Source organism: Dermacentor andersoni, chromosome 5 (assembly GCF_023375885.2).
Source record: "Dermacentor andersoni chromosome 5, qqDerAnde1_hic_scaffold, whole genome shotgun sequence".
NCBI classification, from domain to species: Eukaryota; Metazoa; Arthropoda; class Arachnida; order Ixodida; family Ixodidae; genus Dermacentor; species Dermacentor andersoni.
Window position 1 is genome coordinate 46,653,640 of NC_092818.1, and position 27,933 is coordinate 46,681,572.

The 27,933-nt window shown below is 47.0% G+C and overlaps 1 protein-coding gene across 2 annotated transcripts; it reads left to right on the forward strand.

The window, feature by feature from the left end:
- Positions 1-7,305: 7,305 nt before the first annotated feature.
- Positions 7,306-27,387, forward strand: LOC129384678 (uncharacterized). 2 transcript variants are annotated; one of them, XM_055070296.1, is made up of 5 exons: positions 7,306-7,391; positions 15,519-15,590; positions 20,877-20,924; positions 21,073-21,117; positions 27,147-27,387. In XM_055070296.1, exons 1-5 carry the CDS (start codon positions 7,379-7,381, stop codon positions 27,356-27,358), a joined length of 390 nt encoding a protein of 129 aa, XP_054926271.1. In that variant the 5' UTR covers positions 7,306-7,378; the 3' UTR covers positions 27,359-27,387. The 2 variants fall into 2 exon arrangements, with proteins under 2 accessions (XP_054926271.1, XP_054926270.1); XM_055070295.2 differs by lacking the exon at positions 7,306-7,391 and adding an exon at positions 11,010-11,395.
- Positions 27,388-27,933: the final 546 nt, after the last annotated feature.

The following is a 27,933-nucleotide window of genomic DNA, read 5'->3' on the forward strand; positions in this document are numbered from 1 at the left end:
TTTCGTAAGTCACAGGCGTCACCTGGCGCAGCACGTGGTAGGTCCCTGTGTATCGCGAAAGGAGTTTCTCTGAAAGTCCGACGTGACGGGAGGGCGACCACAGGAGCACGAGCGCACCAGGCGAAAACTGTACGTCACGATGGTGGGCGTTGTAATGACACTGCTGAGTGGCTTGTGAGGCCGTCAGTCGAGCACGGGCAAGTCGGCGAGGGCGATGGTGTCGTGCGCATACTCGCTTGTTGAGATCGCAGCAGGAGGAAGTGCCGTGTCTAGGGGCAAGGTAGGTTCGCGACCGTACAGTAGATAAAATGGAGAAAATCCGGCGGTGTCGTGCCGGGAAGAATTGTACGCAAATGTTACGTAAGGAAGGGCAATGTCCCAGTCGTGGTGGTCTTTGGAAACGTACTTGGACAGCATATCGGTAAGAGTACGGTTTAAGCGCTCTGTCAGGCCATTGGTTTGAGGATGGTATGAGGTAGTCAGTTTGTGTTGAATGGAGCAGGAACGCACAATGTCAGCGATAACTTTCGAGAGGAAGTTTCGACCACGGTCAGTAAGCAGCTGTCGCGGGGCGCCATGAAGCAAGATAATGTCACGCAAGAGAAAGTCCGCGACGTCAGTGGCGCAACTGGTAGAGTGAGCCCGAGTGATACCGTATCGGGTGGCGTAATCAGTCGCGACGGCTACCCATTTGTTCCCAGAAGATGACGTGGGAAAGGGACCGAGCAAGCCTAATCCAACACGAAAGAACGGTTCTACAGGGACGGTGATCGGCTGGAGATGACCGGCAGGTAGCACCTGAGGTGTTTTCCGACGCTGGCAGGGATCACAGGCAGCAACATAGCGCCGAACGGAGTGAGCGAGACCAGGCCAATAGAAGCGGCGGCGGACGCGGTCGTACGTTCGGGTTACCCCAAGATGTCCTGCAGTGGGTGCGTCATGCATCTCAAAGAGCTTAGTCTGTCGTAGCTGTTTTGGCACGACAAGAAGAAGATCAGAGCCGTCAGGGAGGAAGTTCCTTCGATTCAGAATGCCGCCCTGGAGGACATATCGGCGAACGGATGCGTCGGTAGGTGTTGAGCGCAGACGCTCGGTAAGTGCTCGCAGCGATAGGTCTCGGTACTGCTCATCGGCGATGTTAGCGAAGGCAGACACAGAGAAAATGCCGTTGGCGCTACTACTGTCCGCGTCGTCAGGCTCGTCGACCGGGTAGCGAGACACGCAGTCAGCGTCCTTGTGTAGACGGCGAGATTTATAGGTGACAGTATACGAATATTCCTGGAGGCGTAAGGCCCAGCGACCAAGTCTTCCTGTAGGATCTTTCAGTGAGCATAACCAGCAAAGCGCGTGATGGTGTGTGACAACGGAAAATGGTCAGCCATATAAGTATGGGCGGAATTTCGCAACCGCCGAAACTAGGGCCAGACACTCACGCTCAGTGATGGAATAGTTGCGCTCCGCGGGTGAGAGGAGCCTGCTGGCGTAAGCGATAACACGGTCGTGGCCATGCTGGCGTTGTGCCAGTACTGCGCCAATTCCGTGACCGCTGGCATCAGTACGGACTTCGGTAGGCGCAGAAGGATCGAAATGGGCCAGAACGGGAGGCGTTGTGAGAATGTCGATTAGCTGTGAGAATGCAGAGGCCTCGTTATCGCCCCACTGGAAAGGGGCGTCTTTTTTCAAAAGCTCAGTTAGTGGTCGTGCTATGGCGGCGAAATTTCTCACGAAACGGCGGAAGTACGAACAAAGGCCGATGAAGCTGCGCACATCCTTGACACACTTCGGAACAGGGAAGTGCGCAACAGCATGGATCTTGCCTGGGTCCGGTTGCACTCCGTTCGCGTCAACGAGATGTCCAAGGACGGTAATCTGGCGACGGCCGATTTGACACTTCGATGCGTTGACTTGCAGACCGGCTCGACGAAAAACGTCCAGGACTGCTGAGAGGCGCTCGAGGTGCGTAGCGAACGTTGGGGAGAATATGATAACGTCATCCAAGTAGCACAGGCACATGGACCATTTGAAACCGTGAAGAAGGGAGTCCATCATGCGTTCAAAAGTGGCAGGGGCGTTACATAGACCGAACGGCATCACTTTAAATTGATAAAGACCGTCGGGTGTTACAAAAGCAGTCTTCTCGCGGTCGAGATCGTCCACGGCAATCTGCCAGTAGCCGGAGCGAAGGTCAATAGAGGAGAAATAGCGAGCACCGTGGAGGCAGTCAAGGGCGTCATCAATCCGAGGTAGGGGATACACGTCCTTTTTGGTAACCTTGTTAAGGGGCCGATAGTCCACGCAATAGCGCCATGAGCCATCCTTCTTTTTGACCAGTACAACAGGTGACGCCCATGGACTATATGATGGTTCAATAATGTTCTTAGCAAGCATTTTGCGAACTTCTGCGTGAATAACTTGACGCTCAGCTGGTTACACTCGATACGAGCGGCGATGAATAGGAGGGGCATCGCCGGTATTAATGCGATGTTTGACAGCTGTAGTTTGGGCCAAAGGACGATCGTTAAAGTCCAAAATATCGTGGTAGGCAAACAGAACGTGGTAGAGTTCACGAGCGGGCTCGGACGGCAAGTCGGGCGCAATCATTTTCTGTAAGTCAGCGACGGTACAATTTGCCGACTTTGATGGTAGAGGAGCATCGGATGAAGTGTCGTCTGCTGCAATGGATGCTACTGAGTGATCCGCGAATGAGCAAAGCTGGGCCAGAGACATCCCGCGTGGCAGCACTTGTGTCGTCAAGCCAAAGTTGACCACTGGCAGGCAGACGCAATTCGCCTTAATAGATAAAACTGTATGAGGTACTGTGATCCCGTGTGTAAGGAGGACGTCTTGCATAGGAGCCGCGATGTATTGACCGTCGGGGACTGGTGGAGAAGACACTAGGTCAACGTAGATCAGTGCCGAAGGTGGCAAGCGAACGAAGTCGACGGAACTGAGGCGACTGAGGTGTGGTTCAGCAGGATCCAGAATAGGCAGGTCAAGGCGGAGCGTACTGGCGGAAAAATCGATGAGAGCAGAATGTGCGGAGAGGAAGTCTAAGCCGAGGATGATGTCATGGGGACAGTGGGCGATGACTGAGAATAGCACGATTGTTGAGCGATCGGCGAAGGAGACGCGGGCGGTACACATACCAATTACGGGGGCTGTTCCGCCATCGGCGACACGGACAACAGGCGTCGTGGCGGACGTGATAATTTTCTTCAGCTGGTTACGAAGGTCAGCGCTCATTACGGACAAATGCGCCCCAGTGTCTATGAGTGCGGAGAGGAAGTCTAAGCCGAGGATGATGTCATGGGGACAGTGGGCGATGACTGAGAATAGCACGATTGTTGAGCGATCGGCGAAAGAGACGCGGGCGGTACACATACCAATTACGGGGGCTGTTCCGCCATCGGCGACACGGACAACAGGCGTCGTGGCGGGCGTGATAATTTTCTTCAGCTGGTTACGAAGGTTAGCGCTCATTACGGACAAATGCGCCCCAGTGTCTATGAGTGCGGAGAGGAAGTCTAAGCCGAGGATGATGTCATGGGGACAGTGGGCGATGACTGAGAATAGCACGATTGTTGAGCGATCGGCGAAGCAGACGCGGGCGGTACACATACCAATTACGGGGGCTGTTCCGCCATCGCCGACACGGACAACAGGCGTCGTGGCGGGCGTGATAATTTTCTTCAGCTGGTTACGAAGGTCAGCGCTCATTACGGACAAATGCGCCCCAGTGTCTATGAGTGCAGACACAGAAACACCGTCGACTTGCACGTCAAGAAGGTTCAGATGAGTGGGCAACGTCAGTAGAGGATTTGGCGGCGTAGGGAGCAATGCAGCGTCATCTCGAGGCGCTGCATCGTCTAGTTTTCCGGCTGGGAGCGGCGTCCGAAGGGAGTCGGCGAATAGGAGCGACGGGGCTGGGGAGAGCGAGATTGTCGTTGTTGGGGCGAAGGCGAACGAGAATAGGAGTGGTTCGGCGCAGGAGAATCAGCGGCGGCGTTATCGCAGCGTGCGGCATACGGACGAGAAGGGCCACCTGGGGGGCGAGAGTAGGCGGTATAAGTAGACCGGGTCGGGGAACTCCAGCGACTGCGACAGTGCCGAGAAATGTGCCGATTCGATGGCAGTGGAAACAAATGGGCTTGTCGTCAGCAGTGCGCCATTCAGATGGGTTGCGGAAACGTGGTGGGTAAGAAGGTGCGGGACGGGGCGGAATCGAAGAAGCCGGGCGGGTATCAGGACGATGGGCCGAGCAGATGGTGTGAAGACCCATGTTTTCGAACTCTTGGCGGGCAACTGCCTAGATCAGTGAGACCGTGACTGCAGATGTGTTGGTGGGACTGGAGTCGAAGGCAGCCGGATAGGCGGCCTCGATCTCACGCCGGACGATCCTGGTAACATCGGCAGTGTTGTTGGGACGAGGAGTGTCGGCACAGGAAGATGTCGCTGGGGTGTTGGGCAGACGGGCAAACTGCTGGTCAATACGTCGGTTTTTAGCGAGTTCCAGGCGGCGGCACTCTTTTATAACAGCATCCACCATCGCTACGTTGTTGCAAACGAGCAAGTTGAAGGCGTCATCGGCAATGCCTTTGAGGATGTGGGCAACCTTGTCTGACTCAGTCATGTGCGTGTCAACTTTGCGGCACAGAGCCCTGACGTCCTGAATGTACGTGACATAGGGCTCGGTTGACGTCTGCACACGGCCGGAAAGCGCCTTCTGCGCGGCAAGTTGGTGACCATAGGGGTTACCGAACAAGTCCCGAAGCTGTGTCTTAGGTTAATCCCAACTGGTGAGGTCATCTTCGTGCGTGCGATACCAAACTCTAGGTGTGCCACCGAGGTAAAAGACTACGCTGGCGAGCATAATAGTAGGGTCCCACCGGTTATAGCGGCTGACGTGTTCATACAGGCTGATGCAGTCATCGACGTCTTCCCCATCTTTGCCCGAGAATACGCCAGGATCACGGGGAGCGGGGAGAGTGATGTAAGTCGTCGAAGTGGCAGCTGGTGTCGGAGCCGGGGGAGTCCGGTTGTCGTCGCCGGGAGCCATGAAGGAAGGCTCGACGTACCGTCCACTGCGAAGCTCCGTGACGAGGCACAAGGAACGTCCACCTCCATCAGATATGTCACGTAGGAAGACGCAGAGGAAAAGCTATGTACAAGTATATTTACAAGAAAATACGCTGCGCTTGTCTTGTCTTGTCATGTGTCCCAGACAATGGCGCATACCCACTATGGGAGATTGGCCAAGAAGCAGGCGGTTTTTCGTATGCTTAGAAGTAAAGCCAAACCATGTTTAAATAGTGGAGCGTGGGACTAGAACTGTAATTTAGACGTGTGATGAAAATATTGTTAAGAATTTGATAAAATAAATTAACGTAAATGAACGAAATAATAGAAAATATTGATAATTTTAGAAAGTCAGCAAGGTACTCTTTTTGTATCTCTAATAAAATTGTAAATTGCAAGAAAAGCATCCCTGTGGCTTGATCCCAGTGAGGTCGCACCAAAAGAAAGAATGGTTGGTGAGGTTAGCGATAGCCCAAGTTTGTTGAATGAGTGTACTAATAATTTTCTTTGTCTTATAAAGCGGTGGCAGGAGAGAAAATAATGTTCGATCGTTTCAGGGGCACTGCAAAAAGAACATAGAGGGGACATAGCGAGACCAGACCTGTGTAAGTAAAAATTTAGAGGAGGTATACGGCATCTCAATTTTGTAAAAGAAACTTCCAATTGTCTTGAAGGACACCAATTATTATTCCATGGGAAGCCAAGATGGTGGAAATCAGAAGACGGTGTTAGTATGGATGTTGTAGAGTTTTGGGATATAGCGAAATTTCTATACCTAGCCGCGGTGACATAAGCTGATGTCGGCAAAACAGATATGATAGGGCCGTTGAGGGATGCTCGTGCGAGTGAATCGGCCATGTCCCGGTACCCAAAGCAAACATACTTTCCGTAAGTACGGAGGTACCATCGAACGAAATGTTCTTTGAATTCTTGTATCTAAAGATGCAGTCAGTGCTGCACATACAGATAGCGAGTCGGTCACAATAACAGCTAATGGGTCGTTTTGGGGAAGTTTTCGTAACGCTAATATATTTGCTAATAATTCTGCTTGAAATATAGGTGTGAAATCGGGAAGACGAAGCGAGTAAGACCATTGTAGAGATTCAGAGAAGATCCCCACTCCCGCCTTCTCATTGCACACAGAAGCGTCAGTGGCTATTACATTTTCAGTGGTTAGTTGGTGTAGGTGGTCATGTAAGATGTTAATTAAATCTCGCCTTGGTAACAGTTTAGCATGATTCGGAACTATGTCCTCGAACTCAATTTTGAGGTCTGTTAAGTCATTATTTGAATGACAAACTTGGCGTATGGACACGTCCAATTGTTGTAACTGTGCTTGCACAAATAGTATCTGAGGGCTGTGGAATCTTGACCACGATACCTGAAAAAACTCAGATGGTTCAGTGATAAAAGCATATTGCGCACGCATTTTTCAAAACTCATAAATTTTTAAATATGTCTGAACCTTAAGCATCCGGAATCTGCAATCTAGGGTGGGCTAGCTTCTCATCGTCGTCGTCGCCTTCGCACTGCTCGCCTTTCCGTGATCGCACATATTGTTCCGTAGCAATATGAAGAAATATGAAGTAACAACGCATTCGAATGAGAATATCGAGTAATTTAATTGCTGTCCCTGGAGCACGCAGGCTTTCCTCATCACGCTCTTTGGTGTATGCTAAAGTGACTTTCAATTTTTTATTATATGACTGAAAGCAGCTTTCTTGTAGTTCCATCCCTCATTTATTACATCATGAGCTGATTGATTTCAGGCAATGGTTTAATTGCCTGAAATCAAGCCTTTGCCCGGTTTAAGCCGGCCAAAGGCTTAATTTTAACAGGTGATTCGACAGTTGAAGAAGTGTCACTGTATATAGAAAAGGCAGGGGGGGACCTAATATGGATCCTTGCGGTACCCCTGAACCCTCGATGCAGCATCTTTTACTCTAGCACCTTGCTAACGATGCGTCAAATATGGTTCAACCCAACCGGGTACTTGCGTACCGGTTCTTACATGGCGAGGTTTACAAAGCAGTTTATTATTATTACTCCGTGTGAACTGTAATTCTCTCTCTCTCTCTCTCTTTATTCCAGTACACAGAAAGAAGCCATCTATTACCAGGCCACACACCTGTTTTCATTTGCAAGCAGATGTTTTCTCCAAACAAAAGATTTCTATAAACGACGGGCTTAAGTAAACGTGTGTATGTGCTTTTTTTTGAGCGAGAAACGCTCGTAATATGTTGGCCAGGTTTCAGTGAAGCACGTGCATATAGTCGTGTCGAACAGACGTAAGAAGGGCTACATGTGGTCACAAGGTAAGCCAGTTACAAGAATTCGTGAATTGATTGATCGATCTCGCAATACCGCGAACCCTATCCCTCATGTGCGCACAAAAAAAGGCGTACCACGTATCTACATGATGTATAAATCTAGGATTCGAATCCTCGCCACCTTCACTTCCGGTGGGCGTGCGTGCGTGCGTGTATATGTGTGTGTGTGTGCGTGTGTGTGTGTGTGTGTGTGTGTGCGTGTGTGTGTGTTTGTGTGTTTGTGTGTGTGTGTGTGTGTGTGTGTGTGCGCGTGTGTGCGCGTGTGTGTGTGTGTTTGTGTGTGTGTGTGTGTGTGTAGTAAAAAACTGAGAAGTTCGTGCATTTCCAGCAGCGGCTTCTTGAGGGTAATTCAATAAATTAGGCTAATTGGTGTTTCTTCATTTTGTAAAGCGGTGGATACAACTACATGCAACAATACATATGCGCTACAAATGCATGTATTTTAAGGGGTCGCAAGCAAACAAACTTTCAGCAATTACAGTGGAAGTGTAGCAAACGACACAGGCGACCACCCTGACTGGCATCACTGCGGCTCTCCTCCCAGCCCCGGCATCAGTCGCGTACAGGGCAAAAGCAATGAATATTCTCATCGCAGCTTCTCGACTTGCGCTCGCACAATGGCTGACTCGTCTCTTATGCAAAACAATGTTCCCTGGAACCCCGTTTTACGCAAAATAGAATTACATCGATATGCGATACTCGACACTAAAACATGCATCAGCGCGCTGGCTTTTTTTTTATATAAAGTGTTCTTTTTTTCACACAAGAGTCAAGAAATCCTATGCGTTAACCTCACTGCGTTATTGCAACACAGATTTCTTACTTTCAATTTTTCGTTGCGCCTAATTCTTACAGCGATTGGAGTTCGGGGTACATGAACCAAGTTTCCTGCCTCTGTCGCATGTATTGCCGTCATGTTTATCTTCATCGTGTTTCCTTTGCAAAATTCAAAACAAAACGGCGCTCTATCTGTGGTGACTCATGGCGCACTCGGCACCACGACGTATAAGTCACCGTGCTGTCACGGTCATAGCTGACATGGTGTCGTCGGCCGCCATCTGCTTTGGGTCATCGTCGATGTTCTTGTGCATCAGTGATCAGTACCTCCGTCGCCGTATCGTCGTCAGGGGTCGGGATACTATTTCAATGTTATTCCGTTTCGCGCGTCGTCAAAGCGCCGGTGGGCGTACGTTATCGCCGTAGACGACTCCCTCCTTGAACGACGGATGATAAGAAAACAATAGAACAGAGGGAAAGCAATGCTTGCATTACCCGCCCCTAGACTGGAATAATGCGGCGTATTTGTTCTCGTTCCTTTTTGGCGCTAGCTCAGACGCCAGAGCAGCTGTCCGCCGTCGTTGTAGCCGGGTTCGGCTAGCCGTGAACGGTGCACGATAAAAACGAAAACAAGAAATCAGCCACGATTTAGCTGTAAATGCGAGAGAATTAATGAGTTGGCGTTGCGACACGCCTCTTGGAGGTCCAGGATCCATTATATAAATGGCGCTCACCAGATTGCAAAGTATTGTTCAGGAGCTCACTAGACACCCTTCCAGCCTCATTGAGGAGCGAAGTGCAACTGACCGTGGTCCGGAGCAGAGCACCGTCAGTTACACTATATTACATGCAAAATACACATTCTAAGCTTTCGCATCCCCTCTCTTCCTCTACCGCGTGTCCGGATTCACACAATTTTCGCATATACACTTTCTTCCTTCTTTGACACTGCTAATGCTGAATGCCTAAAAAAATATATATAATCAAGCCCAAGGAATCCTTATATTAAAACGGCCACTGTCTCTTTGTGACCGCGCCAGTCAGGGCAGTGACTGTGTGGTGGCGCCTTAGAGGAGGCGTATTTAAGCCCTCCCCCCCCCCCCCCCCTGAATAAAACTAAAGGTAGCAACATTCTTTTATATGGCCGCCCGTCCGGGTGAGTGAGGGCATGTGAAGAGGTCCGGGACTTATCCGTTCGTCCCTGTTGGTGGAACGGAACCACGGGGTTGCCCTCGCACCGTTTCTGCGGAAACAAAGCACACGAGCGTCCATGAGCTGCCGGCCCCGACTTTTGTTTTCTTGTTTTTTTTTTTTTTGTGTGTGTGTGTGTGTGTGTGTGTACATGTGCGTGTGTGTGTGTGCGTGTTTTACTTGCACTGGCGCCATAACGAATGCACTTGATCGCGGTGCTCCTGGCGATGATCGGGATGCAGCACAACGTGTTCCCCGCCAACAAAAAAAAGCAAACTGGCATTGCGAACGGCGGCGGAGCGCACGAGAGGCGAGAAGAAGATGCCAGGAGGGGGAATGTCACTACGTTTAGTTTATTCATGTTGCTTATGTATGTTGTGTGCGTTCGCTTCGTTCCAATCTAATAATTTTCTTTGTTATGCACCCTCTACGACCGGCCGATCCTGCTGATAACGAACGTGGCATACTGCTTGCTCCAGTGACAAGACGCGAAAACGAACAATAAGTATGGGGTTTTAGGTGCGAAAACTATAATCTGATTATGAGGCATGCGGTATAGTGGTCGTTTCGGATTAATTTGGCCACCTGGTGATCCGGTCGAGAGGCTTGGCCTTCCGGTTCCCACGTGGGAGCGGCCCGCTTCGTGATGACTCGGTAGCTGCAGGGCCTCAATAAAGTTTTACCATGCCATACCATACCATACCATACCATACCATTCTTGAGATTCTTTAACATGCAACTAAGGCACGGCAGACGAGCGTTTTTTTTTTTTTTTTTTCACTTTGCCTCCATCGAAATGGTGCCACTGGGGCCGATATTGAACCCGCGACTTAGAGCTCAGCCGCGCAATAGGCACTGAGATGCCGCGGCGGATCAAAATAAATATAGTTTTAGTTGAATTGTCCTATAATAACGGCTCATCAATTTCGTTTGCGGGGCTCTACATACCTTTTCGTTATTTGATTTGTTGTTTTTTTTATTTGACAGGGGAGTAGGAAGTTATAATCTGCCTCCATTCACATGAGACACACTGCATATTCTGAACAAAGTTCATTGAATCCAATATATGTATGATAAGCATATCGGTTTGTTTGCGTAATCCTTAGCATTAAATTACGAAAATTTACTGCCCCATGGCGCCCTGTCAATGGCGATATTCTGTCTACCACGAAGTAGCAGGTTCGGTTCGCATAGCGATGGCATTCCGATAATGGCGGAATGAAAGAACGTTCGCGTACAGCCTGTTGGGATCATATAACAAATTGCCAGGGGGTGGATATTTATTCGGAGCCGCTCTCCTCGACGACGTCTTTCAGGGATGTGAGAGTTTCGGTGACGCTTCAAGCCGATAACTTCGTTAATAAATCATCAACACTCACTGCCGAGCTTGTAGCTAGGAACAAAGACGCCCGATAACACCTGCAGTCCGCCTCAGGCATGCGGTTAATATCTCGTCGCGGCCTGCGTTATTCCGAGCGCTAGTTTTTTAGCCGTCTGTAAGATAAGTATAGCTGCCGGCACTCGAATTCGCTCGGTTGTAGATGAGCGTGCAACGGTAGTGCAAGCAGTTCAACAACCTTTAATAATAAGGAGTGCCAGCCGCCACTGAAGGCGGCGCGCTGAAGGTGCGCTAATCTCCGACTCGCGGTTTGTCGTGGCTGTGAAAAAAAAGTAGGCGGTAACTTTCCAACGAACGGCGGTAAAACATTATTTGCAATGACCAGTGGGGGGCTTCTGTTTTCAAGCTGAACGATTCAGAAGTCGTCATGCGCGGTCTCCTTCTACGGCCACTCTGGCGTAGATGAACGTTTGCGTTGGAGCTCAGCAAATTCTATCATCATTCACTGCTGGGCATAGGTAGCTTCGTTTTTCCTTCTTTTCGTTATTAAAATTTATTCTGTGTAGTACGTATAGTCTAGGATTCCATCACGGAGCATAGACAAGGAGAAGGACAAAGTGGCGTGTGCTTCGAAATCACTATCTTCATCATCAAACTGGCATGGAGGCTAGCTACCTACTCGGTGCGTATGACATTTCCTGTTTGTTCTTCTTTGTTGCTCTTGCGCTTGGAGATACACCTTAGCACATCTTATAAATAGTCGGTCTGTGCTAACGTCCTTTCGTGCCTGTAGGTAGGGGATTTTACTTAAGAGCCACATCGCTGTATGCCGTTGTTTGTTTGGGCCACGCACCAGCGATTGTAGTAACTGTGGTGCATTGGAAACTCTGTAACATATTTTGTTTGAATGTATAGGTTACAGAGACGAGACAACTTGTCATTTTAGACGAATGGGCACTGTTTCCCAAGAACCATTAGGTTTGAGAATAGTACTAGGTCCTAATGAACACTAGGAAGAATGTTAAGGCATGCTTGTACACTATTCTAATTTATTCTGATATATGTACCGTTCAGTATGGTGCCTTTTCAACGAAATTTTATTTTGGTATGCGCTACGCGTGTATGTAACGTGATCTCCTATTCCATGCACACCCATACAGTTTTATGGTTTTTATGTATGCTAATGTACACTGTATCATATTTGATTTATTACACGTGTAAGCAACTTCTGTACCCACCCCGGTAATGTCTGGCGATGAGGCGGCAGTATATGTGAATATAAAATGTACCTTCTGCTACAATGCAACGACAATCTTTGAAATTTATTTTTATATTCCTTTAACAGATCGTCTTAATTGACAAACGGTGATATGTCTAGATGAAAACCATCAACATTATCTCACCCGTGCATACCGTGATCAATTATTTTCTTTTTCTTTTTCTTTCCCACTTTCCTGCTCCTGCGGTCTTTCTGTCCCTGATACTTTTCTCTCTGCAGAGTAGCAAGTAGGCGCCTACTTATACGCCGGCAGATTTCTGTGTACTTCGATCAAAAATTTTCTCTCTCTCTCTCTCTCTCTCTCTTCATCTCTCACCACTGCCATAACGCACCTTTCAGACTTGCAGCGATATAGGAAGGAGAACCGTGTTAGATGTTGCTAAAACCAGATATAAATCAGAGTGTCGTTACATGCTAGTCTTGATATGCCATAGTGGGGGACTTGCGCGCATTACATTACACTCCGACGTGATGAAGATTGATGCAATCTATCGTTGATTTTACTTTCTGTTCTTCTTATGATTGCACACCTATGGGTACAGCGCAGCGTACGATGGCACCATACTAATAATTAAACAATATTAATATATAATATTAGTATTATTAATTAATTTCTCGTCCTTTGAACAATCCAGCTCAAGGACACCAATCTTGCAATATGCCATAAGCGACTTTTAAAAATTGCATAAAACTTAAAAATGATCACCCTGTGCGTGTAAATTGCACTGTCTCTGCGATAGGCCCACGATAGAGGCTGGGAAAACACATGCTCAATGCGGAAAAACGGGGATGCCTCGCCAAGAAAACGCACATTGTTTTTGAAAGAGTCTCAGTTGAGCCCGCAGGGCAAGCGTTGAAAGCGATAGGAACGTTTACTGTTGCGCTGAATTCTTCAGAGAACGCTTGCATGATGAGAAGCGTGCCAGACTGCACCTCAACAGTGGTCGATGCGGGACCGGAGGAAGACGGTCGGCGTTTGTGAACGTTCAAAGAAAGAACTAAATAAAGTAAGCTTGACATTTAGTGTCCGTTCTATTCAGAATATAAATTAGGCACAATGGTGTGGTATGCATGCAGCAGCTGAGTAGGATTCCTTTTCTTTTTTCCTTTCTTATGGAAGTAATGCAGCGCTACTTTTTTAGACGCGCACGCAATATGAGGCTCAGAGCTGGGTAGGAACAAGGCAGAAAGACTAGTATTTGTGTTCAAAACGCTCATGCAGCAGCAGTGGAAGCCCGAACGGTGCTCTGGGCTCTGCGGCGGTGCCGACTGAGTGGATCGTGACGGTGCGTCCAGTCGGCTTGGTCGCTTTTGCAGCCAAATGCACAGTGCCCGTCTCAGGAGACCTTCTAAACAATTCATCTCACGGGTCGCGCATGCACCGCATGCCAACGAGGGCAGACGATATGCTTTACACTCACCGACGACTTTCTGTGGCTATCAGGGGAAAGCTACGGAGGCAAAGCGCGCACAAGTGAGATTGCTTCTGAAAAGCGTCCCGCGTTTTCGTCGACGTTAGCTTAAGCTGCGGAAGAGAAAACATCAACACGTTGTTAGCAACAGTTAAATAAGGCGAAAACGCACCAATGATTGTGAATATCGACTTATTTTGCGGCTTTTCCCTATCGCGTCTGGGCAAAACGTCAAACCATCGCACGTGGAAGCTGTGTCGATTCAGCGCCTGTTCCGAGCAACCAAAAGCATGCACTGTCAAACACTGTCGTACTACTTGGCGCGCTAACACGTGCGCAGAAGCTCCGCCCCCCGTAGTTTTGCCTTGATAGCCGCAGAAATTTGACCGCGAGTATAGGCAGCAAACTCCAAAAATAGAGTGCGGAGGGCCAACCTCAACGTGCTGCGCGACAGACGGACACTTGAGAAATATCCATCTGCGGCGCGAAGTCGACAGATTACGCTACGATCAGTGTTGGCTTTCGCGCTTCTGAAAATCCTTTCCTTGGTTTGTTTTTCTTGACGTTAAATATATCCAGCAAAACGCCCTGATTCCTGCAGGACTCATTGGGTCCAGAAAGTGTTAAGAATTAAAGGGAAAAGAGACGAAAGCGACGAATAAAAGGCAAGTGACATGCCAGCATTCGTGTTGTTTGAAGCGTCACACTCCGCGTGCGGTTCTCCGCCAAACAAATTGTGGCGGTCGGCTTTTCAGCCCTCCACTTTTCTACATATTTTGGCGCTATCTAAAGCAAGAATCCTAGATATCGCGGAATAGATTAGATTTTATTTACGGCCTCGCGCCTACAATTTGCGTTTCCTGTTTTTAAGGCAAGTCACTTAAAGAATAAAGAGAAAAAATATTTGTGCTGCATTACAAATAAACGTACTACAATTACAAAAAACCGCTCCCAACTTGAGAAGAGGCTTCCTAAGCCAGAAAATATGCAAAACCGAGAGACGGTTGGCGAAACCAGCTCGTATTTCACGCAGTAGCTCGGCATGACATCATGAATTATGACGATGCCAAGTCGAACATAAATAAATTGTTATCGTTAAAGGTGGACTATCGGCAAAGTAGCCATAGCCTGTTCTGAGCAAATTTGCAAAGGATGAATTGCCAAAGGTTTTCATTCGTGAGTGCCCGTTGTCATTGACTGGAATATCGGGGGGATTAGAAGCGGTCTAGAAAAGGTGCAAATACAAATAAATACAAATACCTTTATTTCAATATCAGGGATGTTAGGGGTGCACCCAAAAAGCCTAGGACTGGCTTGACAGAGGCGCGCACAGAAGACGTAAAACAGAAGATGGACGGGTGGGGTAGAGTAAGAAAGTGCCTAGTGGCGACATGACATATATTGTTGTGTGTGATTTATGCGCATTACCATTAATTGCATTACATTATATTACGCCCTAGAGGAGGGACCATGGAAGTGTTAAGCGATTCCATGGCTACGGCGTCGTTCGTTGCCCACTTCGCAGCTTCATGACGTTAGACACAATAATTCTGCAAAACTTATAAATCATTCATCGCACTAGATAACTCATTAGCATGGCGCGCCACAACCTTCGCCATTCGTGCCAGGGTGCCTTCATTTCATTTTCATTGCCATAACGTTAGGTTTCTGTTTCTGCCTCACATATACATTCGAGTTAACAAATTATACTGTGTTCGTCACGTCATCTACGCAGTTACTTTATCAGTTGTCTACGAGGTTGTGTTACAGTGCTTTTTTTCATGACATTTATGTATATGTAATTCTTCAATCATGCTACTCATACTAAAACCTGTAATCTTTCTATGTTAAAAATTTGTTGAAACTGCTGTACTTTTGTATTATTACGTTTACTCTGTAAAGGAGGTCCCATTGCAGTCTTTGACTTCGGGACCTCCTTCTGAATATTAACAACTTGTAATCTTTCTAATGATCTCAATAAAAACTGATTCTGATTCTGATTCCGATTCGTAAAATAGAGAGGTCATTACGCCAAGCATTTCCTTTTGTTTTGTTTTCTCCATTTATGGTCATACCGGACATACTTTACATACGCACGCCACTTTCTACTGCAGGGATTCTTGGTGCCAATGCAACTCACAATATCACCAGGCTACTTTCGCGCGAGAGCCCTTTCATAGTGCCAAGTGAGTATACCCTAGCCTCCATCATTATTCCCTTGCGCGTAAAATCAGTGTAGTAGCAGCCGGGCAGCTGAGGCACTCGCATAAACCAGGGCAATGATCTGTACAAACTTCCGATGGCAAAAGTGCCTGCCGAAAATGAGCCTGCAACCCGTGCCACCGTGCAGATCCCGTCATTATTCTAAGAACATGAAAATGAAGTTGCCACTGCTGTTGACCCTTTCCGCCGAGCAGTTTGTTCTACATGAACGAGATGGCGCTTTCGGGGGGCGCGCTGCACGTGGCCTCATCGACCGCGCGCTAATACGAAACCGCTACCGCTTCCACCTTGCTTCTGTGCGGTCAGCTGTCAGAAATGCAACTGAGTTTCCGCTAACGCGCTGTGCTCCAATCATGCCGGATTGAATCATGTGGATTGAAGACGCGCGCACTCGTTGGCTGCAAGAATAGTGAGTGGTGTATTAAGGAAGCCAAGTTCGCGGACCTTTGCTGCAACTGTCCGTACGTGGTGCCGGCTCTTCGAGATGCAGAGCTTTCTTCGAGGATACCGAAATTCGCTCATCCAACAGCGTTCTACCACTAAACTTGAAAGAAATTGCTTCAGCCTAGGAACGTCGGCAAGAGTGAGTGCCACTCGTTAAACAACGACAAAGGGAGTAGTGCCGCTTGCTGTCATAGTACGTTTCGCGCACAGTGTTTTACGCACATATACCCCTACTGGCACGGCAACCTACGCTCACTCTATCGCAATATGTGTCCATAAGTGGGTGCGCGCACACTTGAATATATGCGCTCTATATACGCACAATAAATGACAAACTGCACCGATAGCGCACCGAACGGTCACAGCTGAATGTTTCGTGACGATCCACAAGAATGGGCGAATTACTAGCGATAATACATCTTTGCTACAAGGTATTACAACGTACAAAACGGCTACGTTTCAAGCCTTGAACGCAGAAAGAACAAATCTACCGGAACTGAGCAAACCCGCGATTGATTAGGTAGAAAACAAGCAGATAGTGCATATCATATTGACCGCAAATAAAGACGGGGACAGAGGGAGAGAACACATAAACAGCACGGGCGGTAACTTTCAACTGTTCTATTCACAGCAGCTCGTGGGCATAAAAAAGAAAGGCCAAGACTGTGTTAGCGATACCTCCATTAGGTTGTTTCAAACGGAAATAGATTTTTTTGATAATTGGTTGCCACGTTAAGCTGATGTCTATTCTTGTTTGCTGCGATCTGTGCATGTTCTATTTGCCTATATATGCCCACGGGCTGCCGTGAATAAAACAGTTGAAAGTTACCGCCCGTGCTGTTTATGTGTTCTCTCCCTCTCTCCCCGTCTTTATTTGCGGTAAATATGATATGCAGTAAATACCAACTAGGCCAAAGGGAAGTTCTTCTGGAGGAGATAGTGACCGCGCCGAGGAAATGTACTGAGCCAAAAATGCGAGTGGCCGCTGCTTTAAAATATTTGCCAAATAAAGGACTAAGAGCAAAACACACTAATCCTGATTGAATTCATGAGCGGAAAGTTTGGATAGCTTTGGAACAGATATTTAGCGCCGCTTTCAAAACAAGCACCATATATGCGCTGCTCGCACCGTTTGTACATATCTTAATCAGCTTCCAAATCTCTTTTGCACATTCTCTGAAGCTATGGCCAAAGCTTCGTGTCGTCCACCCAGTCGCCATCCACGATATATCCCGAAATAGAGGTTTGCTAACCCGCACCGGCGCCATGCCAACCCATTGTAAGCACGGAGCTAATAGAGAAAGTTGAGGCAAGCAATGGACGTGTCACCACGTGATCAAACATGGCAGAGCCCGTGGGATCGCCGCGAGAAGGGTCAATAGGTTGTCGAACAGCATCATAGCCGTTTTCGTTTCGATGCCCGTATTTTCTTTTCTTTAAAACCGGTTTTTAAGCAGTCATTTAAAAATTAGGTTCCTAATATGTACTAGAATGCGAGTGGGGCTATTATGCTCGCAATAGAAAGTTAGGCTTAACTCTAGGACTAGTTCGTCAGGGGTGCTTGTGGGAAACGTCTTCTGCGTGATACGCGCCTTCCAGAACTCAGATAACGCAAAAACTTATCGGTGATATGCTTTACTCAGTAATTGCAGTGGTTTGCGCCATCGTGTCTCAAGCCGTCATGGTTTTACTCATTCCAACAGATGTTTTCGAATAGTGAAATTTCCGAATCGAATCTAATACAAATTTTCGAGAGAAATCACCTTCGAATACGCAAATCAAATACCCAATATGTTTTCTAAATTTTAATAAATGCCACGTTTAAAGCAATATGAGAGGTCGCTAATAATAATTAATATTGGACACCCCATTTACCGAGGAGCCTCTAATTTTGGAACAGTACCATGCTGCAGCATGACAACGAAACTTATAAAAAAATGAAGCAATACGCCACAAGGTGCACGTAAAATGTTACGTTTATTGGCGCTATGTGTAATACTGCCGCTGCACACACCGCTGCTTAGGTATGCAAACATACTGTGGTCGTCGAAATACTAAATTGTCTTTCCTAAATCGGCACACTAAATTCTTAGGCTCTCCAAATGTGATTTATTTGATGTTTCGGCAGAAGTCATTTCCTTCATACGTTCGTACAGTTACTGGTGTATCAGCGTTGCAGCCATGGCCCAGTGCAGCAAAACCTTTCTGAAAATGTATTGCTTGTATCACTCGTCATTCTTGTATACTCGAATGACTGTAGTAATCGCTTACTTTAGAACACAAAGAAATTGGCGACAGTTTTCAATCTGGAATTGTATAAAAAATCGCTAGTATTTACAATTTTGTTTATTTAGATAATTTCAAACTTACTCACGCGCCCACTAAGAATAAAAATGCAGAAACTCCCCTACAGTTGTCCAAGTATGCGTCAGCATACGCCCAAATTTCAGTTTTCCTGCCCCCAAATTGAAGTTGGCCCACCCCTCAAATTTCAAGTTGGCTCACCCCCAAATTCAATTGGCCCACGCCCAAATTTTATTTGACCCACCCCAAATTTCAAGTTGGCCCACCCACAAATTTAAGTTGGCCCACCAACAAAATTCAAGTTGGGTGACTTGTAAATTTAAGTTGGCCTAACCCGACACTTTAGTTGGCCCACCCCCAAATTTCCACTTGGCACATCACCAAACTTCATTTGGGCCCTCCCCCAATTGAAGTTCGCCCACGTCCAAATTTCAAGTTGGGTCACCTGCAAACTTAAGCTAGCCCACCACCCAATTTTAGTTGACCCACCCCCAAAATTGAAGTTGGGTCACCTGCAAATTTAAGTTGGCCCACCCTCAACCCGCGTCCAAAATTCAAGTTGAGCCAACCGACAGTTTGAAGTTGGCTCACCCCCAATTTTCACTTGGCCCACCCCTACTACAAACTTCCACGTGGATTTTCTAAGGAGCCCTATGTATATCTATGTGTATTATTTTTGTTTATACTGTGGTACTTATCGTTTATAAGCTACCAATCATCAACATTTTCACTATTATAACGATTAAATGTATTAACTTTGCAAATTAGGCATTTTTGTGCAGATACAAGGCATTACACTTTTCACGTGACGGGTATACAGTACTCGCCAAAGGATGCTTACGCATAAATGGGAGCACTGAATATACGTATATACGTTAAAGACCCCGACTTAATCAAGAGAAACCCAGATACCCACTACTGCCTGACTCATAATAAAATCGCCGTTTTGGCACATAAAACATCAAAATTTAAAGTGTTTCACCAAATTATCGATAATAGAAGCAAGCTGTTACGCGACGATCTCGGAGGCGACAGTTGTCATTCAGCATATGCAGGCTAGATGGCGCCAAACTACCTAGCCACAGACGTCTACCCAGCGGTCGATTTAGGCACCACTGGCCTCCTTGAAGCCCTTGGGTTCAGAGGGAGCAGTGGTAAACCAAACATGTCCGCAATAGACATTAGTAAGAGGCGACTGGAGGACTGGTGGAAGAAAAGTAGGGTACGACAAAAGACGGCGACGTACAAAAGCACAGTTCGCAATAGGGGATTAGAAAATTTGGGCGTGGTAGTTCATAGTGTTTTTGTTTTTCTTTTTTCATTGTTTAACCTAGGTAGGATATCAGGCAGTATAGTAGCAAGAGCTTGGTAGCGCAACCCACCGCCCCGTTCCAAAGGGGACGCTCATAATATCCATCCATCCATCCACAGAGCCGCAGCGAACAGGCTCTCACAAAGCGCATGCTTTCTATAATGCAAGTTTGCAAACGCGTAAATGAAACGATGATTGATGAGCAAGAGCTCGTACGTGGGCTGCAATGTGTTCTACAGAGACTTCAACTTGCCATCGGAAGTTATTTCAGGCACACTTTTAAGCGAAGAGCCTCTTGTTTTATAAAACGGACATCTTGAATGATGAAATGTTTAGATTCATTTTTTGTGCTGGTTGAACTCGTCGATGAATAGCCGTGATGCTAATACATTGATATACTGCATTCTGGCTTGCAGAAACTGAATAGTAATCTGGAATTGCTGTGTTGTTTGTTCGCCGTAATGCGAAGTGCACTCCAGTAAAGCTAGTCACATAAATTGTGGATTGCGGTGAAGCTTACTGAAATTGTCTGAAAACAAACAAATTGCAAATTGCCCGAAAACAGTAGATTGTGGTGAAGCATACTAACAGAGGCAACGGAACCTTGTGCAGTGAGAAGTCTTATGCATTGTGGTGAAACATATTGATATTCGCTAGGGCGAGCCTGGCGTAAGTTAAACTATAGCGTTCATAACATAATATTTTCAGTTATTGACGGGCTTATAAGATTGACCCAACTCACCGTATTCAGTGGATTAGTTCGGCCTGCATCTGCTGGCGAACTTCCCCTTGCGCCATTACTTTTTTTAATTTTTACTAAATTACTCTGCACTGCTCTGTATAGGGAGCCATGGCCTGCAGGGCCGTTATAACTCAAAGCTATTCGAACCTGTTTTTATTCCAAATCGGCCTAGCCCTCATAGGTCAGAATGGTTCGAGTCCAGCCCATATATGTGGGCGCCACGCCCAAATGGGCGTAGTCCGAGCCATTATGACTATCAGGGAGGAATAATGGTCGATTTGGAATAAAAACAGCTTGGAATAGTTTTACTCTACACCGGCCCTGGCATTAGCCCCGTAATTATATGCGCCTGCCCTCGTCGTCTCCGACTACCGTACGAACACGTCATCTATAGCTGCTTAATATGCAAATCAATGACGCCTTTTATTACTTTCGACATGTTTGCAGATGTGTCCTTCCAGAGTCCCGTCACAGAGGCTCAACAGCTTGTCAAAGGTGATCACATCAACTTCCGTTACTCCGCTATGTCGCTGGTTTTGTCGACGTTCTGAGCCATGTTCGGGTACAGTTGACCCTGTAGAGTCTGCATGCAACCGCAAGCTAGTGTCCTAATCGCGTTTATTTGTTTCTCTTGTTCCTTCAGCGTTTCCGGACGAGCTCGTGGGTCATCACCCTAACAATATCGCTGGTGAGCCAATTGAGCGAGTGCTACGTCAGTGCTTCGCGATCATTTGCTTCTTCTCCTTCCTCAACATGGACATGTCAAGCATGCGTACTCTCAAGTGCTCATGTGCTATACAGCCGATGGACCTGAGAAAATTAACAAGAATAACTACATTGTTGGGGAAACACAGGGGAAAAGACGATATTTGCGGTGTATTTACGAGAGCAAGCTTGTAAGATACCAAGCCGAAATAATAGCGTGCGCCAGTTGACCAGAGGCACCTTGTCGTCAGCCTAGCAGCGGCTGGTCCCTTCACTTTCTGCAGTATGGAGATGACGAGCTGGAGTTAATAATATGATGATGATATTGTCACGTGGTAGTAACGGTCAAGCATGTCGGCTTTTATCAAAAAGAGAAGCTTCGCAGCTGGGGATAAATGCCTAACTAGGACGAATTTTTCCTCAACTGCGAAGCTATCTTTCTGAGAAACCCATACGGGCTTCCTTTGTAGCCTCGTGCTACATTCGGGTGGATGACGATTTTCCCATTCATAAATGTCTATATAAGGTGTTTTTAAATGCGACCCATTCTTATTGAACGACAACAAACTATGAAGCATAAGTCCGTGTACTCACTCAATAACTGCATTGCCCGGTCGCAAAATTCGTAACTTTCAGGTACGGTAGAGCCAACACACGGCAACCGCCGAAAGCAGTCATCTGATGATAGAACGAAGACATTAATTATGAGGTTTACATGCCAAAACCACTTTCTCATTATGGCGCACGCGGTAGTGGAGGACTCCGGAAATTTCGACCACCTGGGGTTCTTTAACGCGCACCTAAATCTAAGTACACGGGTGTTCTCGCCCCCATCGAAATACGGCCGACGTGGCCGGGATTCGATCCCGCGACATCGTGCTCAGCAGCCCAACACCATAGCCATTGAGCAATCACGGCGGGTACAGAACAAATACATGCCTGGCGAGAACATGCGACCTGCGCTTCGTCGTTGTTGCTTTCTTGACTTCTTGCGCATGCGGAAAGCAAATTGCGAAGGATTTTTTTTTAAACATCGCCCTGGAACTTTGGCGTTTCAGAAATGGGAACAAAGTACAAGAGCAATCGCGTGTGGGGCTTTGTGCCGCAACGCTCAAACCGCACCGTAAAAGTCGCCGTAAGCCGTCATAGTTTTTCTTCGGACAAGCGACAACAGAAAGGAATGGCCTGTGAAACGGTTCATTGGAAACCCTGTTTTGGGGTGCGAAACCCCGAATTAACCTCACTAGGTCACCCGTTAGACAGTCTCACACTCACATACGTGTAACCAGGGTATCTGCGCAAGAAGAATGCTCGTATTGTTCTTTTGTATAATTCAGACTCTTACGGTCGCTGCCGAGGGGAACCACTCGCGATCGCGAAATTCTGTACCGATCGGTCTCAATCGTAAGGGCCTCGCCTGATCGGTGTGCTACGGGCACTTACGATCGCGATCAAGCCCGATTGATATCTAATTCGTCGATCGCGACTGACTCGCTTGCGAAAGCTGCAGAAGGGAGCCATTTGGAATATAAATTAGATCCCAGTCGGGCTCGATGGCTCTCGAAAGTGAACAAGTGCGTGGCTCAATGTGTCATTGATATTTGCTGATATACTGATTATGACGGAGCGCATTGGTCACCCTCTCGCTGCTTATAAGTGTGACATTACGCACTCAAGCGTGAGCTGCTTCCTGAATTGGAAGTGCAATGCCACGCAAGATGATTCTATAGTCGGCAAGTGGCGGCAACCAGCGACCAAAACTACGCAGGCGGCGATGTCCCCGTGCAGGTGATCACCGGATCAACAGCCATTTTGGATAAGTTGTGGTGCCCTCTATAGCCGGTGAAAGTTGCGAATGGCAACGGTCTTTTTGTAGTCGAATCAATGTAAAGAACGTTCACTTCCATAGTTATTTCCACTTCTAGCTTCTAATAGTCATTCGTGACATCGAATTACGAATATCATAGCAGGAACTCTGCGATTCGTATTACAAATCACGAACATTCTGACACTTCTAATTCTAGTACGTATTGGATGGCGTAAGGACGTGCAACACAGTATAGGTGAAAAAGAATTATGTCGCGCACTTTTATGTCGTGACCAAAAGTCACCGGCTCGGAAAGGGCGGCACGAATTTTCAGCGTATAACGAAACGCTCGAACGTCGCCTTCCGTAATTTTTTCCGAGTCCCGAAGCAACGCGGGCAGCCGCCGCGGCGAAGCGGAGTGACAACGTTAAGCGATTTGCGTCGCGTACGTTCGTCAGGGCTGAGTCAGCCGGGTCAGCAATTCGTACCAGACCACGCGGCCGCGGCACGGCACGCGTGAACCAGGACATGGGGAGCGGGGGGGGGGGGGGGGGGGGGCATTCGGTTAATTTGCGACCGCGACGAGCCGGCCGCCATCCAGCGTTCTCGTAACACGCGCTGTGACCAAATTCGAGCCGGAGAGCCTTCGCCCACAGTTGTTGAGCCTGTCCTACGTGTGTGAATGTTCTCGACAGTTCAGGCTCGCTCCCTGGGCTGCCAAGCCTCGGGAGAACCCGCGTTATTAGAACGTAGAATCTCGACTGAAGCAGGCATCTCTTCAACACAGTAGCGGATCCGCGAGGAGGTCCCATGCAGGCTGCAAAAGGGGCTGGTTGGCTGCTACCGCGGCTTACATTCGTAGTTAAGCTTGTGGTTTTTCTCTTTAATTTTTAAAGTTCCCGCTTGTTTTGCCATGGTTGGGGGGTGGGGGGGGGGGGGGGGGCTACACCTGTCAAGCTGCTCACGATAGCAGCTTTCCAAGGGTCACCTTCGTCCATGTATGTTTTTGTTTTTTCTCAGCGACATAGATAAAAAAGTTGAAAATCACAATTTGATTATGAGGCATATACCGTATAATGGGGGCCTCTGGATATATTTGAACCACCTACAGGATCTTTTACCATGCACCAAAATGTAAGCACGCAAGCGTTATCGCATTTCACTCCCAACAAACATCTGGCGATACCTCGAACTCAGAAGCGTAATGAAGTAGCCACCCAGCTAAGGCGGTGGGTAGCTTTCATTCATCATTGACTGCGCTATATGGAAGAGGAACATCCGACAAAGGAGACAATAAGGCTTAACAGGGGGCTGCTGCCCTTTCTGTTGTCGCGTTGGACGGGAGCGCAGTCGCAGAAGACAGACACGAGAAATGCGTACGTCCCGAGCAGGCCTTGTACACGTTACAGAAAAAAAAAATAGTAACCGATTACAATTACAGTTACTTCATTCAAAAAAATGTAATTGATTACAGCCACAAATTACTCCCCATGAAAGTAATGGAGCAATAATAACGTAATCGATTACTCCTGGATTACTTATATGTTGCCGAACATTCAGTAACAATGCGTAGACGCCGTAGACAGAAGGAGCTGGCCTAGCACTTCCAGTGCGTCCTCTGTACAGCCCTTCTTCATACGTTACTTGATCATTTGCACTAACAATTTATTTTAAAAATTCGTTTTCCATCGTCCCTCATTTTTGCTCTCAAAACATCAGCAACGACACTGAAATGCCGTTCGAGGAGGAAAAAAATAGAGGCAAGGACAGAGAGGTTAGCCACTTCGCTCGACTTGCGCGCTGAGGACCAGGGTGGTGTTGTGACATACCAGGTGGTCATTTTCATGTTTTACAATATTTCTAAAAATCCCCCGTGGCGGACAGCACAATTCTATAGTCCTTGAGCTGGATTATTAATAGAGGCATAGATTACTTACACGAGTAATCAAAACACATCCAACTAACTACCATAAACATAACTAATTAGCTTTCTAAACAATTACTTTCGTGCACATGTGGTGCTACTTCATCAAAATTTACTTTCTGTGGAAGCGAGCCAAAGCTACGGGGCAAAGATTAGAAGATAATTCATTCATGAGTTGTCCAAGACAGGAAGGCTGCCATCAGGCAGCAACTGAAATCACTTCTATCATATCTTAATTTGGACAATCTGGAGTGAGGTTTACGGGAGAAATTTCATTTCAGACCATGGAATCTTCTAAATATACTAGAAAATGATACAATTCAAAAAATCATATGTCCATATTCTCTATGATTTAAGATGTAGGCAAACGTCGAACTTTCTTCAGTCACTACCCTTGGCTCCTTAATTGCACGGTTATCGTACATCACAAAGAGATATTTATCACGCTGTGGCTCATAGATTAAATCCCTGTAGAATTCGCCTAAATGTAGGAAATATTCAACGTTAATGTTTATTTAACAGCCGTACATAAATACAGACGCAGTTGTTAGAAGTGAAGCCAAAAAGCATAAAATAGGCTCGCGGGATTTGTAAAGCCAATCAAGAAAAAATGCAATTTAACTCGGCGTCCTCATCCGTCATGCACAGACGGGATATATGCTTAGGAGTTGTAAACTTCATCTCTCAGTTTAAAAAAAATAATGCGATTCTCATAATTATATTAAAAGAAAGAAGGCAGGAAGGGCGAGAGCTTTTGATTGAAACTACACCGCCATAAACTGCTAGGTGTTCAATTTTCTTTTTCCGTTCAAGCAAGCATATTTTATATATTTATAAAGTATGCTAAATATGGCATAGCTTATATTTTTCTGACATTATTGAGGACCTGCCATAAAATGCGAACTTCTTTTTCTATTCATTTTAAAAATCAAGTTCGGACGTCAGCTGAAGGCCCAACTAAAGGCGCCCGGGGGTGAGCAGTGTTGTACGAGTGGTCGAGGTTACAAGTTTGGAAGAGACTACAACGTCGAGGCCTGCTAGCTTTTGAAACTTAACTTTTTTTGAACTTAACTTTTGAACCTGTTAAATCTGCCTGCATCTTCGTGGCTGATTAACCATCGATAACCAGCCTTAGTATGCAGGTGTTCGGGCCCTAGCACAGCTGTTCGTGTACGAAATGCGCCTGCCCGATCGACCAATGTGGGCGGCACTTATGACAGTAGTTAGTAGTAGTAGTAGTAATAGTAGTAGTAGTAGTAGTAGTAGTAGTAGTAGTAGTAGTAGTAGTAGTAGTAGTAGTAGTAGTAGTGCTAGTGGTATTAGTAGTAGCCGCAACGGTAGTTACAGCACACGGTAAGAACGCTGTGAAAAAAAAAAAGAATGCAGGAAATATGTGGGACTTCTTGTAACAGACTATCTGTGTATTGTTTTTCTGTAATTTTACGGAAAGAATATGTAGATGTTTATTTTACTCCCTTTATGACTGCCACTCTCGTGTAGTACGACATAATGAAATGCTGGAATTTGGTTACGACAGACCATACGTGCAGAATTATTGTCAAGCTATGGAGAACATGCGATGTTACCACCTGACAGAGCATCAGACGCCGAGACACCCGCTACCACGAGGCACCACCCGTGTGTCCGCTCTGCGACTTCATATAGCCATGCCCCGAATGGCATGACCCGTACCGATTGCAGCCGTATCTTATTCAGAAACCAAGACACGTTGGCTTGTGCGTACGAGGTACGTCTGCCTATATTTGCGTGACCGGTGAAGGGGCTCGCAAATGTTAATTGGCGATAGTAAAGAGACGAAAAAAAAAGCTAATTTAGCTCACAATATTGATGATAATTTTTTCGCGTCACCATAGGAGAACCAACTGAATTCGATTAATATCAAAGGAACCATTCCGTGTTTCATCGTATATGGAAAAACGTCAGCTAAAAAAATTTTATCTCCGTTTCCTCCATTCAAAGCGATGCTATGTAGCAAAATAGAAAATTTCCTTTTCTTCTTCGGTTCCATACATCCATTGTTTTTTTTAGTTCAGTAGCAGTACTATATAGCAGTAATCAGAAATAGCGATGAGTGAGTGGCATTTAATCGCAAGCACAAGTGGCACTTGTAGTGTCACTATTATATGCAGTCGTGATAGCCCAGTCCGGTGGTTATGGCTTTATAGGAAGCAAATGCGCAAGTGAATGCATTGCTGCGGGTGTCTTTTTTTCTCTCTCTTCGCACAGGCTAGAAACTCGATTAACATCGACTTGCACGCAGGTCGTCGCCACGAGGACTTCGGCGCCGCGGGCCCCGTGGTGGTGATGCTGGGCTGCCTGTTCCTCGTGTTCCTCGCCGTGGGCATCCCCACCTTCATCCAGAAGAAGCGCCGAGAGGCGCGGGAGCGTCGCGAGGCCATCCGGCGACTTCAGACCGCCGAGCACAGGGAGGCGGCCGAAGGGCTCTCCTTCCACGTGCCCGCCACGGACTGAGCTCCCGGAATACATTGCTTCCCCCCCCCCCCCCAAAAAAAAAAGCCGCTTGTTCGTGTGCCGTTGTGCATACTTTCACGTAGTAGTAGTGACGATAAACAACACAGTATAGTAATACTGTGTATGACGAAACTAACTTTCTTATTGGGCGAACCCGTCCCAACAGAAAACTGGCTAAACTAAAAGCAAAACGACAGCAAGGAACGCAGTCTGCGATCGTCGAAAATCTGACCTGCGGAGTCAAGCGCTTCGCCTTTTATGCACGAGTCGTCGAAGGATGCAGAATAATCGCTGGCTGGTGCCCGCGTGTCTACCGGAAAGTTCCACACAATTCGCGCCGCGCGTGCGAACAATCACATTACACAAGGTCCAGCGACAAGAGACAGCGGATAGAACCATCGATAACATTCGAGAAACTTCCGATACATGCAGGCGCGCCCTACGCTGAGCGATAACATTTCTTAGACGGTCAAATGCGCTCACCCAATAAAGATAAGCACGTGCCAATATTGCCAGCCGTAGATCAACTGTTACGGTGCAACAGGAGGACAAACAATGTGAAGAGGAGGACAGCA